This window comes from Rasamsonia emersonii (genome assembly GCF_000968595.1).
Source record: "Rasamsonia emersonii CBS 393.64 chromosome Unknown ctg1118621759682, whole genome shotgun sequence".
In the NCBI taxonomy this organism is placed as follows: Eukaryota; Fungi; Ascomycota; class Eurotiomycetes; order Eurotiales; family Trichocomaceae; genus Rasamsonia; species Rasamsonia emersonii.
The window spans coordinates 71,202-85,559 of NW_013563335.1; the positions used below are offsets into that span (position 1 = coordinate 71,202).

At 52.0% G+C, this 14,358-nt stretch overlaps 6 protein-coding genes across 6 annotated transcripts; 2 read left to right on the forward strand and 4 right to left on the reverse strand.

The window, feature by feature from the left end:
* Window positions 1–362: 362 nt before the first annotated feature.
* Window positions 363–1,376, reverse strand: T310_0545 (uncharacterized protein; the record flags this gene model as incomplete). The annotated part of the gene is made up of 1 exon (XM_013476602.1): window positions 363–1,376. The coding sequence occupies one exon, from the start codon at window positions 1,374–1,376 to the stop codon at window positions 363–365; it is 1,014 nt and encodes a 337-aa protein (XP_013332056.1).
* An 803-nt stretch (window positions 1,377–2,179) lies between these two features.
* Window positions 2,180–3,301, reverse strand: T310_0546 (uncharacterized protein; the record flags this gene model as incomplete). The annotated part of the gene is made up of 4 exons (XM_013476603.1): window positions 2,180–2,319; window positions 2,373–2,771; window positions 2,829–3,127; window positions 3,207–3,301. The coding sequence occupies 4 exons, from the start codon at window positions 3,299–3,301 to the stop codon at window positions 2,180–2,182; spliced, it is 933 nt and encodes a 310-aa protein (XP_013332057.1).
* A 260-nt stretch (window positions 3,302–3,561) lies between these two features.
* Window positions 3,562–4,309, forward strand: T310_0547 (uncharacterized protein; the record flags this gene model as incomplete). The annotated part of the gene is made up of 2 exons (XM_013476604.1): window positions 3,562–3,741; window positions 3,824–4,309. The coding sequence occupies 2 exons, from the start codon at window positions 3,562–3,564 to the stop codon at window positions 4,307–4,309; spliced, it is 666 nt and encodes a 221-aa protein (XP_013332058.1).
* Window positions 4,310–4,687: 378 nt separating this feature from the next.
* T310_0548 (uncharacterized protein) lies at window positions 4,688–5,214 on the reverse strand (the record flags this gene model as incomplete). Its single annotated transcript, XM_013476605.1, has 2 exons — window positions 4,688–4,850; window positions 4,913–5,214. 2 exons carry the CDS (start codon window positions 5,212–5,214, stop codon window positions 4,688–4,690), a joined length of 465 nt encoding a protein of 154 aa, XP_013332059.1.
* A 619-nt stretch (window positions 5,215–5,833) lies between these two features.
* On the forward strand, window positions 5,834–9,724 carry T310_0549 (Cyclopropane-fatty-acyl-phospholipid synthase; the record flags this gene model as incomplete). Its single annotated transcript, XM_013476606.1, has 7 exons — window positions 5,834–6,086; window positions 6,150–7,230; window positions 7,486–7,576; window positions 7,877–8,086; window positions 8,156–8,642; window positions 8,706–9,457; window positions 9,512–9,724. 7 exons carry the CDS (start codon window positions 5,834–5,836, stop codon window positions 9,722–9,724), a joined length of 3,087 nt encoding a protein of 1,028 aa, XP_013332060.1.
* A 1,116-nt stretch (window positions 9,725–10,840) lies between these two features.
* On the reverse strand, window positions 10,841–12,651 carry T310_0550 (Photinus-luciferin 4-monooxygenase (ATP-hydrolyzing); the record flags this gene model as incomplete). Its single annotated transcript, XM_013476607.1, has 3 exons — window positions 10,841–11,802; window positions 11,862–12,497; window positions 12,552–12,651. 3 exons carry the CDS (start codon window positions 12,649–12,651, stop codon window positions 10,841–10,843), a joined length of 1,698 nt encoding a protein of 565 aa, XP_013332061.1.
* Window positions 12,652–14,358: the final 1,707 nt, after the last annotated feature.

The window sequence follows — 14,358 nt, forward strand, 5'->3', positions numbered from 1 at the left end:
CGAAACAGAAACAAGTTCAAACAACAGCAGGAGAGAGAGAGAAAAATACAAGTAACACGAAAGAACAAACAAAAACCCCTTGATCTCAACGCCATATTATCCAGTAAAAAAAACAAGATGACCGCGAGAATTCTTTTCTCTCTTCTCAAACCCATTAAATTGAAAACCATTTATAAAACAAACCATTTAGGAGAGGGGGAGTGTGTCCGTCCGTCAGTCAATCAACACCGAAGAAAATTTCCATTCCCATCATTTTATTTCTTTTCTCTTGAATGACCATGTACGAAATTTATGGTGGTAAGCTTGCTGATCGAAACCATCATGATGGAATATAAAAACTCGGTGTGACGGTCATCATCGAATTATGTCCCCCCAGGATGACCTGCAGGAGCGTGATTCTCGAACAGATCCTCTAGGTAAGCACTCGGTGCTCGGCCTTGTGGCGGTGCATTCAGATTGACAGTACTGCTAGATGCACCCAAATGGGATGCCCTGGTCTGCGGTGCATCCGCGCCGCTACTCGGAGGTAGTGATGGTGATCCGGGCGGGCTGGGTCCGAGATTGCGACTGTGCCCCCCTCCAGGAGCTGCAGCTCCGGCGGAATAGTACCCCGCTGGCAGATAGGTCGATGCTCTGTTAGCCGCCGGGTTCAGGCCTGCACCAGCAGTAGGCGAGTAGAAGAGACTGCTCTGCGCGCCAGGACCCTTGGAAGCGCCCATGTGGCTGTGGCGATGGCTCGGACTGAGCTTCTCCATGGACACGGAGGTGCCGTCCTTGGGCCTGTGAGAACGGTGACGAGAATGTCTTCTGGACCTCCGCTTGTGGCGCAGGAGGGTCTTGCTTTCTTGCTGGGCTTGCTCCATGGCAGCACGACGCACCGAACGGTTGATCGACCAGGCCACCAGGGCTCGCCAGGCTAGCACTGACAGTCCAATGAATCCCAAAGCCGCTCCAACGGCGATAAACACGGTTCCTTCAGGCAGGTTGGACTGTCGCATGTATGGTGCATTCTCGGTTGGGGGAACGGTGGCAACCGGGATAGAATACGTCGAACTTGTCGCGGCCGAAGTCAACGTTGGTAGAGTATCCGTAGAACTGGTACTTGTCGTCAGTGGCGGTAAGCTGTCCGTAGATGAGGTATCTGTAGTTTGGGCTGTAGTTTGAGCTGTAGTTTGAGCTGTAGTTTGGCCTGTGGTGGCCGCCGCAGTGTCTGTAGCTGTCGTCGCACCATTGGTAGTGGCTGCTGCAGTCGTGGTGTCAGTGTTTTCGGTGGTGGTCGCAGCTTGGGCAACAACTTGACCAGCCATCAAGCTTGCCAGCAACAGAACGAGCGAAAGAGTAGGCTGGACGCCCAGCCTACAGCGGAGGGGATTCATCGTGAGACGGCTGCTCAGGTTGACGTGTCTGACGAAGACCCGGGAATGAATGCGATATGCAACCTCAGAGTCTCGCACGTTAAACTAGTTCATTTGATTCCCATCACTTTCTCAATATAACCGGTCGACGAAAGAGAATGACCGTAAGCTTGATGGTGCCGGTCTTCAATCCGCTACTTCTCGCTGGATACGCACTGGCGTAGGTGCCTTGGTCAACAAAGCGAGCGTGAGGAGCAGGGAACGAGAGGCAGCGATGGACGATTGAAAAGCGTGGATGAACAAGAGAGTGAAGGACAACGAAGGCAGCGAGTGTTTGTAACAGACGGAGAGGGGCGATCGAGGCCTGTCTCAGAGCGGCGAACAGCCTGCGGTCCATCCCTGCGAGGCGGAGGCCAGCCCCTAACTCCCTGGAATGGAATGGCCCTGCGGCTGATGCTCGCGCCAACCTGGTTGGGAGACGCAGATCACGTGAAGCTATATTTAGTTTCCCCAGCGACCGTACGGAATCGACTGTCCAGTATACTTTGTGATGTCTATGACTACGGAGTACGTGATTCTGATATCAATGCTAATGACTTGAAAGTGCACCCTATATATATGGGACAGATTGGATAACATATGCAATTAGTCCTTCCACGCTCGCTGGCGAGTCAGAGCCGATCAGGCATCAAAGATGAACAAATACGCTAGCAATCCGAAAACACATCAAAACACAACCAGCATTTCATCAGAAGCTCGAGGCCGTATAGTGGATAAAGACTCGGTGTGCTTAATATACACGGAGTCACATAGATGGTGATATATCACTGCTGCTTCTTCTGTGAGCCAGGCGCAGTGTCCTTCTCAAACGCAGCATAAGGAACCTCCAGGCTTGTCAGAGCCGAGAACCCAACGTAGAAGATAACCAGGCAGACAAAGCTCGCGAGAAGACCCATGAAGATGCCTGGTAGGTCGTTAACAGGGTAAAGAACATAAAGCGTAATCGTAGAAACGTACCTGGGCTGAGGAACTGGTATTTCTGGAAAAGAGACTTGCTGCTGTCAGATTCATCCTGCCGAGCATGCCCGGTATAATCCCGTTTTAGCTGCATGTGAAGAGGCTCCTGGAATACGTCCGAGTTATAGACAACAGAGTCTGACTCCCCATTCTCCACAAATTCTCGGGGGGAAGTCACGTAGATCAAGGTATATTTGCTCGATGGAATTCGGTCAATGATGTCGGCGAGGAAGGCATCTACGAGAACAAATGTAAGCAATTGAACAGTCTGATGGGTTGAGTTGTACTTCGCACCATTGTCTGCGAGTTGTTGGGCCCGATTCGACCCCAAAGGAAGTGCCGGGAATGTCACATCAATCACCCGTGGACTCGACCCAAAGTTCATGGGGTAGGACCCCGCTGTCAAGTCGTTAGACCTCTAAACAGAGACCCTTGAACGTTGCCAGCAGCACTCACTTGATGCATCGATCTCGGTCACCTGTGCACCACACTCGTCCCTCAACCCGCTTCGAATAAACGACGGATCCAGTATCCCTGCCACCTCGGTGACGGTGAAATTTGACCGGATGGCCTTGTCTTTGCCCATCACTTTCTCTCGTAGCCGTGGCGCGGCCTTGCGGTCTGAATAGTCCGTGGCATGGACGCCCGGCTGCAAGGCAATGACGTAGTAGTCTGAAGGACATGTCTTGAGCTTGCTCCAGACATCTCCAAGTAGAGAGGTGGCAGTCTTGAGATGTGATGAGGACGTCGAGAACCTATTGCCATGTAGTGAGCAATCTCGTTTATCTTCGTCGCCGGTACAGTAACAACGTCGGGGTCGCGGTGGAGACGTACTCTGAGGTCGAGAAGAAGACGAATGGAGAAGTATCTTTGAATCCCTCGACGGCTGCAGCTCCAAGAGCCAGCAGCCAAAATCGACCCAGATGCATGATGCGATCTGCTGTATTAATATTCGGCGTCTCCGCAGGCTGCTTGCTTCTGGCAAGTTGACGTTCTACTAAGCTGAAGGGTGGCCCGAGGGCGGTCAAGCCACATGACGGGCGTGGGGAGCTAGCCCGCAAGACATTTTCATGCTAGGCTAGAAAATAAATACGGCCATTTTATCAGGCCGCAAAAAACGCCTCATTCCCCCAACTCCTTGTCTTGTACATAGGTCAAAAACAGGTCGAAAAGCCTGTATCATATTACAATGGCGCCTCACGCGAAACGGCGCAAATTGACCAGCGCCGTCGAAGAGATTACGTTCGATCCCGTTGCAAGGCATGAGTTCCTCACGGGGTTTCATAAGCGCAAAATGCAGCGTATCCGACAAGCGCAAGAATACGCACAAAAGAAAGCCCGCGAAGAGAGGAGGCTAGAGCGGAAAAAGGTGAGCACTTTTGTGTTGCTATGTACAATAGCTCCCGGTGCTTTTGCCAAGATCAATTGCCTGATTTTCGTCGTCCCTGCAGGTCCGAGAAGAACGAGCCGCGGAGTACCAGCGGATCCTCGAGGAGACTCGAAAACGTATCGAGAAGGACGTGAATAGCGACACAGATTCAGGGTCGGCAGATGATTCTGGTGAGGACGAGGAGGAATGGGAGGGATTCGACGAGCCCCCGCCGGTGGACTACGAAGCAGAGTATATCGACGAGGACAAGTATACGACAGTGACGGTCGAGGAGCTGGATACCTCCTCGAGGGAAGCACTCTACAAGCCAGAAACCAATGGCACAGATGGCGAGAGTAGTGACCAAGATGAGGACAACACGGGGGCTGTCGATTCGGTCCCCGATTCAGGTCGATCATCCGCTCAAGAAAAAGGAGTTAAAAAGACAGACAAGCCAAAGAAAAAACGGAAAAAGTTCCGCTACGAATCCAAAGCCGAGCGTCTCCTCAACCAACAGAAGGAACGTTTGGCGAAGCGGAGAAAGGCCAGAGCACGACGAGAGCGATAGCATACACTTATGGATACCTTGTTTTCCTAATAGCACTTACTGAACACTGAACAAGACTTCTTAGCCAGCAGCGATGACCCATTCCAGATGGAAAGACAGTTTCCATTAAAATGTTATCTATGTATGTACCACAGGCACCTGGAGGGGCAACACACGGGGAATAACGAGGAGAAAAGGGTTCAGAAACCAATCGATGCGGAAGATAAGACCGAGTGCCCTGGACGCGAGCGGGAGGAGCGGCAGGCTTCCTGCTGAGAGGAAAATAGAAGGTTTTGTTTAGGAAAGCGCATTGAATCGTCAAAAAAAAAAGGGGGCTTGGCTGACTGCAACGTTCTCCAGCACGTGCCACCTACGTATAACAGGCTTATAGCCAGGCTTTTAAACGTTGCTTATCGAAACCTCCAAGTCGTGCAGTTCCTTCTGCAGGTCTGCGTACTTCTTGGCCATCTCCTCGTACTTGGCCTCCCACTGGTCGCGAGCCGCCTCGAGCGCCTGGACCTTCCGCTCGTAGTGGCCAGCCTTGACGTCGGTCTGGCGAAGCCTGTCATACAGTTCAGTCAGTCGGTCCCTCACGATGGTAAGGCGCTTTGGAGATAGACGTACTTCTCGTTGGTTTCCCGCAGATTCTTGTCGGCCTGCTCGGCCTCCTCCTCGAGCAGTTGAAGACGCCTTTGCAAGGCTTCGTTCTGGGTGTCGTGCTGGGCACTCTGGTCGGCCTTCTCCTTGGCCTCCTTCAGGGCGGCTTCCAGCTTCTCTATTTCAGCCTCCAGCACCTGGTTGCGGTGCGTCAGGGACGTGATCTCCTGTTCCTTGGCCAGGTTCTCCTGCTCCAGCGCCTTGACCTTGTTCTTGAGCTCCTCCACCTGGGCCTGGGCCTCATCCGCCTCCACGCGGAGGGCGTTCATTTTCTGTAGAGCCAGGCGTTAGCATCTCCTCGCTGACGTAGTTGAGCCAGGTGAGCTCTACGACCAGGGAGTAGCAGTAGCAGCGTGCTCGACGGGGGGTTTCTGATAGGCACCGAGCTCACAGCTACCCCGCCATCAGGGGCCGCCGCCGGGGCATGCTTACTTCTCTGATCTTATCCATGGTGACAGTAGGCTATTTGCACGGGCTCGAGGGAATATGGATCGAAGAAGAGAAGGCAAACGACGGCTTTCGCTCAGCGAGAACCAGAAGGACAGAGAGAGAGAGAGAGATGGGGACGCGAGGATGCAGTCGAAGAAAGAGACCGAAGCCAGGTGTCTCGTGGAGTGGGCTAGTGGGTGCTGGCGGCAGGCGGCGCTGGCTGCAGTGCTGGCAGCGCTGGAGACGCGCCAAGCGGCCCTGTGGTTAGCGCGGCCAGCAGCCTGTGAGGCAAGCCAGCGGCGGTGGAGTGCGGGTCTGGCCTGGGATCGTCCCGTCTCCACGGGCAACCGCCCAAAACAACAAAAGGGATCCAGACCAGCCCGAGATCGATCATCGACTCCCAAGTTCACCGCTTGGTACAGCCTTGGATGATCACGTCGACATAGCAAGAGTGCCGTCATGCTCGCTCTACGAGACCAGGAGAACCTGGTGCACGCGCAGCAGACCTCTGCCGCCGCGAAGCCGCTCAACCAGAGCCTTCGACAGCTGCAGCCCAAGACGCCCGGCACCAGGGCCCCCAAGACGCCTTTCAAGGTCCCTCTGAACGACGAGAATGATCCTCTGGCGTTTGGAAAGAAGACCGTGAAGGGCAATGGACTACGCAATGAGAACAGTCTCAAACCGGCCAAAGATGCCTTCGTCACCCCACTGGGTGAGTGATGGTCTGCACCGAAGAGCTGTGAGGAACGTTGGACTGATGGAATGGCTGCCATAGGGCCTCGAAACCGCGCTCCTTTGGGAATGAAAACGACCAATGCCAAGGCAAAAGGCCTGCAGACTCCAGCACCGCCGGGTGACACCGTGAAGCCAGAGAAGACAAATCGAAAGAGCTCAACTACTCAGAAAGTGAAGAAGGCTGCTCCGGCAGCGCAACGAAGCCAGACGGAGCTCCTGGGGAAGCTGAAAGAGGATGAGGTTCCTGATGTCGAGTATGCGCCAACAAAGCCAAAGGGTAGGACTTGCGCTCCCAGCGTGTATGTTACGGTTAATATGGTTATTGACACTTTTACAGAGCTTCCGGACGATCCGGATGATATCGTCTATGATACGACATTCCCCCAATTCCAGCCTCAGAACATGGCTCGGGGATGGGAGAAGGTGTACTTCCATGGCGAGGTTGGGGAGGACGGACTCACCCAGAGAGAGCGCAAGTTCAAGGAAGAATCGATCGCGTACGACAAGCTTGTCGACGAAATGATCCAGAAAGAGGTGGAGAATATCAACATTCATGAAGACTCCGATGAGCCCTCTTGGGAGATTCAGCCTCAGCGACGAGAGGAGCAAAGTGCCAAAGAGAATGCGAAGAAGACGCACGCCAGGAGTGTTTCCACTATCAAGTCTCGAGACGCAGCTGCGGCTCTGTCCCAGTTAAGTGGTCCGTCCTCTTCTCGGTTGAACACTGTGAAGTCTTCCGCAGCTCCTCAGTCAAGCAAGGTGTCCTTGATTGCACCGAAGAAGAAGAAAACCCCTGCTCCTACCAATCCATCCTCGATGCGTCATGCTGCTGCAACTGCCAGATCTCGCACGACCCTGGGCTACTCTAAGGGCAGGAGCGTGTCGTCAGCCCTGAAGGGCAAGACAACCAAGGCAAAGGAAGACCAGTCAGCGTCGAAGAGCATTCTTTCCCCAGAAAAGTATATGCAACTTTACGGACCGCCGCCTCCCGGAAGCGACATGTGGACCCGCTGCAAAGAAGCCGGTCTTCTTGACGAGGAAGAAAACACCGACGACAATGGCGAAGTAGATCTGCCGGTCTACGAAGAGGACGAAGAGACTCGGAATTTCCAGCTGACTTTGTAAGGCTGTCATGTCTACAGGGCATGGAATTTGGACAGAATGGTATTTTTATGGAGGGCAGGCGCTTGGATAATTAACAGGGTTAGTGACCAGATTAAATAATGGCGGAATACATGGTACGGTTGTGGGTCTCATGTGTCTCGGCGTTTTTACGGAGAGCAAACATCAATGGCGTTCCTGACGGGTCAACGACTGCATCGATTATTGTACGAACTGGCAATGTTATGCTGTACTGTACGGATTACTTGGTGTAGATACTATTACGAGGGTATTTCCAAAGTCTTTTCTCAAGCCATTGAACCAGCTACGAGGAACTGCGTAATCAACTATCGGTCCGACACACTGGTTCCTGAGGATCATTGTTTTAGCTCAGCTGTGGATCGTTGCGTTTCAGCTTCTCTTCGAGCCGTGCAGTGAACTATTATTGCCTGGAGTCCCCGATGAGGCTGCAAACAACCACAATTGACACCTCCACCGTCAAGCAAGACAATTGACTGGTGAGAGGAGAGCTCCACAGGCGAATTATGGAGTTTCCAGTCGTCACTATTGAGTCCGCTGAGGGCGTGTTGCGGTGTGAACGGGCGAGCGCTGGGCCCGTGGAGTGTCTAGCTCGGACGGCGGACTCTAGCGCGCCCACCACAGCAGGTACCCTTCCCCCGAGTGCAATCCCACACCCTTGCAGCGTTGGAAACAACACCCTGCAAGCCTCTCCATCCCCCAGGACAGACCTCAATTCGCCGTGAGACAATGGCGAGAGCACACTCTGAGTCCTCCGAGGACTTTGAGTTCATCGAGACTCCCGCCGCTCCGGCGGCCACTGCTCCCCCTGAGGAGTGCGGTGTGAGGAGAACCGCGGTATGTGGTGACTGGAGAACGTGGCCAGACGGGCAGTGAACGACAGTATACTGACGCGTTGCTGGACAGTATCCTGCGATCAAAAATGCCCCTCTCCCGGCGGATGCGGCAGGTAATGACAGCTTCTCGAACACACTGCTGATTACTCTCCTGGTTGGCGTCCCGTGGTACCTTGCTCGCCAGGTGGGCGGCGGCTTCTACACCACCATCTTCTTTGCCATCTTCACCACCGTCCCGATTTTGATGGTCTTCTGGACCGTCGCGTCCTCCATCTCTCCCCGCAAGAATGAGAAGGCCAAGTACCCTGGCCGCCCTGTCGAGTACTACCTGCACTTCCACAACGAGCATGACCGGGCCAAGTACCGTGGCAAGAGCAAGATTCCCATGGAGATCTTCTACGAGAAGTACTTCAATGGAGAGGTTGACTTCAAGGGTGACGCTCTGGAGATCCTGGAATACAGACACGACTGGGCCAGCTTCCGCTTCACCTGGGGTCTCTACAAGCACTTCCTTACCGGCTTCATTCCGGAGATGCTTCTGCACACTCGTTCCCAAGGTATGATTTCATAACCATCAGTAAACAGCGTAAAATATCAAACTAAGAGTTGCATTCTCCTAGATGAGGAACAGGTGCGTGACCACTACGACCGTGGCGATGACTTCTACGCCTGGTTCTTGGGTCCCCGCATGATCTACACCTCCGGCATCATCAGCGACATCAACAAGGAAGAGACGCTGGAACAGCTTCAGGACAACAAGCTGGCTGTTGTGTGTGAGAAGATTGGACTCAAGCCTGGTGACACTCTCCTTGATCTCGGCTGCGGCTGGGGCACACTGGCCAAGTACGCGTCCGTCCATTACGGTGCGCACGTCACTGGTATTACCCTTGGCCGCAACCAGACCAAGTGGGGTAATAATGCACTGCGTAAGGCTGGCATTCCTGAGTCTCAGAGCCGTATTCTCTGTATGGACTACCGTGATGCCCCCCACGTTCCCGGTGGCTACAAGAAGATCACTTGTCTCGAGATGGCTGAACACGTCGGTGTCCGTCACTTTGGTAGCTTCCTGTCGCAGGTGTATGACATGCTTGATGACGATGGTGTTTTCTTCCTCCAGATCGCTGGTCTGCGCAGGTCGTGGCAGTACGAGGATCTGATCTGGGGTCTGTTCATGAACAAGTACATCTTCCCTGGTGCGGACGCGAGCACGCCTCTTGGCTTTGTTGTCGACAAGCTGGAAGCTGCTGGGTTCGAGATCAAGAGCATTGACACGATTGGTGTGCACTATTCCGCTACTCTGTGGCGTTGGTACCGCAACTGGCTGGGCAACCGCGAGAAGGTTGAGGCAAAGTATGGCAAGAGGTGGTATAGGGTGAGTATCTTCTTTTCATTCCTTGTCTCTGATCCGTTTGCTCATATCTTATAGATCTGGGAGTACTTCCTGGCCTCGTCCACCATCACCTCCCGCCAGGGCGGTGCAACGTGCTGGCAGATCACCCTAGTGAAGAACATCAACTCGACGCACCGTATCGAGGGTGTTCCGTCTCAGTACGGTCTCGCTGGTGCTCGCCAGGCGGCTATTGACAACGTTGGCAAGGGCACTCTCCCGAGCGCCAACGTCACGCCTAAGGAGGCCTAAGGAGTAAACTGAGGCTGGTTTGCGGTGGCCTGAATTCTCTTTTTGGCGCGATTTGCCAGGAGGAGGCCGAAATTAATGAAGGTGGCCTGCAGTTGATTTCCTTTTTTTTTCAAGTCATGCTCACGTGTCGGTATGTCGGACGCATTTCAGTATGGTTCACGTATCGTTTCGTCCAAGCAAGCAAGCAAACCCTGTTAGTAAAGTAAGTAGTCTTGTATGTGGTGAGGCGGGGTGTGGTGAAGAGTAAGAGTAATGCCCGGATGGTTTTTTATATGGATGTTGATTTCCTGTAATGAGAGAGCGAAAACAAGACCTCTGAGTGAACCGAGAGGTCAACTAAATTACTCATGGATATCCAGAAAATCAAAATCGAAATCAAAAAGAAAAGAGCGAGATGATGATTACTCGATTACTCTATCTATCGATTAAGTATAGATAACATACGTACCTGACTACCTATATTGACACCTCGTCCCGTCCGTGGCATAATACTAGTTGTGTTTGTTTTTTTTTTTCCATTTCCACTGCTCTGAGTCTGTTGTCTCCTGATCTGTGAAGTTGAACCTTTTTATATATATGGGACGTTCAGGAAAGTTTGTATATTTCCTGAAAAGGAAGCACTAACACTAACAATAACAATAACATCACACATAAAGGAAAAGAAGGCCCAATAAAAATGAAAAAAGGCAAAAAAAGCAAAAAAAAAAATTTCTTTAAAGATGGGATGTACCCCTGCAATTTGCTAGGATTAGTTATAATTATTATATAATGTGTCTGGTGGTAGGTAGGTAGGTAAGTAAGTAGGTAAGGGCAGGATAAGAATGGGACGACGTCAGGTGCATGATAATAGAAAAGACAAAATGAATGACTTACCGGCTAACTAGTGTTTTGTAGGTATGTCTTTCTTTTATGAATATATATGGAGCAACGGAGCAGGTACATAGATAGATAGCATTGGTATGGATACGGTTTTTTAATTCATCAACCATAGGCATATATTTATTATTATCTTGGTGAAAGGAAAAGAAATGAAAATGAAATGAAAATCCGAAAATGGAAATCTTTCTGTATATCTATGTCAATACATGTACATGCACAAATTGAGTGATATCGAGACTATAACTTCGCCTTCGGGGCAACCGCCGCAGCCTCGTCCTCCTTGGCCTTCTGCTTCAGAACCCGACGGAGAATCTTACCGCTGACGCTCTTCGGGATCGCGTCGATAAACCGCACTCCGCCGCGCAGCCGCTTGTGCTGTGCCACCTTGCTGTTCAGCCAGTTGACGATGTTGGCGGCTTCTTCCTCGTCGCTCACGCCCGAGGCTTTGCTCTTCGCGCTGCGCACGACGTACGCCCGCGGCACCTCGCTGCCATGCTCCTTGCTCTCGACCCCGATGACGGCCACGTCGTCGACGGCTTCGTGGTCCAGGAGGATCCCTTCCAACTCGGCCGGCGGAACCTGGAAGCCCTTGTACTTGATGAGCTCCTTGACCCGGTCCGTGATGTAGAAGTTGCCCTCCTTGTCCTGGTAGCCGACATCGCCCGTGCGGAACCACCCGTCCGGTGAGAGACACTCAGCCGTCGCCCTCGGGTTGTTGTGATAGCCCAGGAACACGTTGGGTCCGCGCAGGTACAGCTCGCCAACTTCTCCAACGGCAACTTCCCGTGGCTCGGAGCCGTCTTCGGGCGTGGTCATGTACTTCGCTTCCATATTTGGCATCAATTTGCCTACGGAACCGATGTACTTGTCCCATTCGTCCCACGACTGCGCGTGGGACGTTGGACTGGTCTCGCTGAGGCCGTAGCCCTGCTTGATGCCGACCTTGATGCGCGACGATGCCGCCTCGACAAGCTCACGGGTGAGTGGTGCGGCGCCGGAATTCATCATGCGCAGGCTCGAGAGATCATACTTGTCCACCACAGGATGCTTGCTCAGCAATAGAACGACCGGGGGAACGACATAGGCATAGGTGATCCGGTAGTTCTGAACGTTCGCGCAGAACTTTTCAATGTCGAATTTGGACATGATAATGGCGTGGTATCCGCCGTACATGGTGTTGTGGATGAGGCATGTCAGTCCTGCAGAATCATGTCAGTACGACCGGAATACGGACTCAAAGAGTATCTCGCCTGCTTACCGTAGATGTGGAAGAAAGGCAGAAACGCTAGAATTCGATCTCCCTTGCCATCCGCACCGCCATTCCAGCTAAAATATCGGCCATCGGCTCTGTGATTCTGACACACATTCGAGACGATGTTACAATGCGAGAGCATCACTCCCTTCGGCAGGCCTGTCGTCCCGGAGGAGTACACCAAGAACGCCAGATCTTTCTTTGGATCGATTTTTGTTTTTCGGTACCTCGACGCACCGGAGATGTTGCGAATGGAGGTGAAATGCTTCGCTCGGGCCTCTGGGTCGCGTGCGTCTCCCATCAGAATGACTCGATCCTCCGGGATGCCGGCCTTCTGTGCGGCTTCTCGAGCGACTGGCAACATGGGGACCTGGGTGACCAGGGCCTTGGCTCCGGAGTTCTTCAGCTGAAAGGCCAACTCGTCTACCGTGTATGTGGGGTTGGCGGGCGAGATCACGCCGCCTGCCCAGAGGGTGCCCCAGGTGATGGCGGGAGTGTCGACACAGTTGGGCGTGAACAGAGCCAGGACATCGCCTTTCTTCCAGTTCCAGGTAGACTTGAGACCCTTGCCGAACTCAAGGGCAGTATCTCTGATCTGGGCGTAGGTGTACGACCGCTTGGTGTCGGCATCTTGGAAAATCACTGGACACAGGTCATTACAAATATTCCTAGAAAACTCGGACATATAGAACTTACCTTTGTCGTCAGGGAATTCACGGTCTTTTCGCTCGAAGAGAAAGGTCCAGATGTCGACATTGGGAATGTCGATGGGCGGATATAGCGACTTGGTAGGCATTGCTAGATCGAATTGAACAGATAGAGGGTATTAGTTACACAAGGTAATGAGAAAGACAATTTAAAAATAGTGATGTTATTCTAAGGCGCAGAGATATGGACCATCCCCTGTCTATCGAAATAACTCCAACGAAGCTTGCAGGACTGTTTCTCTGTAAATTGGTTAGTAGTAAGTAGGACGGAGTAAATAGCGTCGGTGTCGTCGGGGAATATGCCTATTGCCTCGGTATGTTCCAGAGGGGCCGGCTATTGGGCGGACAGAGGCGGAGTGTGGAGAGAGCACGGCGGACGCGGACTGGCTACAGTGCTTGAGGCTCGGCAATGCTTGCTTCGACCCCGCAATGAGACTGCTTACTAATGAATTCTCTGTCGAGGCTCCAACTTTAACTTTCTCAATACACTGGAGATTTCTTCCTTGGATTCGGATGCTTCTTGATTCCTGCAGTTCACATTTTTCCTGTTGAAAACAGTTGCGTGTTTGGCATACCGCATATCAACGGAGATATCCACGGAGTAAATTCCGTATTTAGTCTTCAATCCAAGCCTTGAAGCCTTCTGTTGGCACCTGCGCCTGGGCGCTGTGGCTGAGTATTCCAAGCAATGTCCAAGAGATACGTCCTGGATACAGTCATTACCATCTTAGGTGTTCCCTAAGATCCTTTCGCTTTACTTTACTTACTTTCTTTCTTTTGTTCTTTTTTTAGGCTTTGTCTGTTTTCATGTCTGGCAGCACCCTGCTGCTCCCCTCACTGCGAAGTGGGATTTGATGTTCTGTGCCCGCCACCGCCTCGGTTGGCGGGCCAATCAGAAGTCATCATACTAAAACTGTGTACCCTTATAATTCAGTTTCAATCCTCCGCAAGTGCCTTCGGGCATCTGGTCAATTTGAAACGATACAGAGAAGATTAGCATGGCCCCTGCACTAAGGATGACACGCTCAATCAAAGAGAAGCTACCAGTTTTTTTTTAATTCTTTACTGGGTCAAAATGGAGGTAGGAGGTGTTAGGTATGTAGACTGTAATAGATAGCGATGCGGTTCGAGTCGGGGGTTGATTTTCTTTTTTTTTTCCTTCCGACCTGCCATTCGGTGCCTGCATGCCTGAGGCACAAACTGAGGCAGTCGAACACAACACTCGTGGCAAGATACCTCAGGTATCTTTCCTTACTCATTACGAAACCTTGCTTCCAGTGAACTCAGTCTCCTTCAAGGTAGGGAAATAGTAGATGTCCCTCAGCAATATGCAGCACAGGAATATATTTTCATTCTATCACTTAACTCAATCTTGCTACACTCTGCTCTCCTTTTCCTGCGATTTTGTCCAATACATCACCAGGAATACTTATGTCAGCTTGCTTTATAATAGAAAACCTTTAACGTAATCAATCACCGAGCGAAACAGATCACCGAGCGAAACACCCACCAACGCCATTATTATTAGATATCTAATTATCTCACCACACCACCCCTAAATTGAAGCTATTTACATGTAAAATAATTGCCTATTTACTAGGGCAGCTGACCCTAGTATGACCTTGAATATTGCAGTTGCTGCACCGCGGTGGTGCACGTCTTCTAGGCTGCATATCAGCTTGGTCAGCTACCTCTGCCTGCAATTCTGCAGCTTGCTGAGCAAGCTGCTGGCCTTCTTCAGCACGTTAAAATCCCCCCGGTAGCCAATATAGGATCTAGCTGTCTCTTGCTTGCGT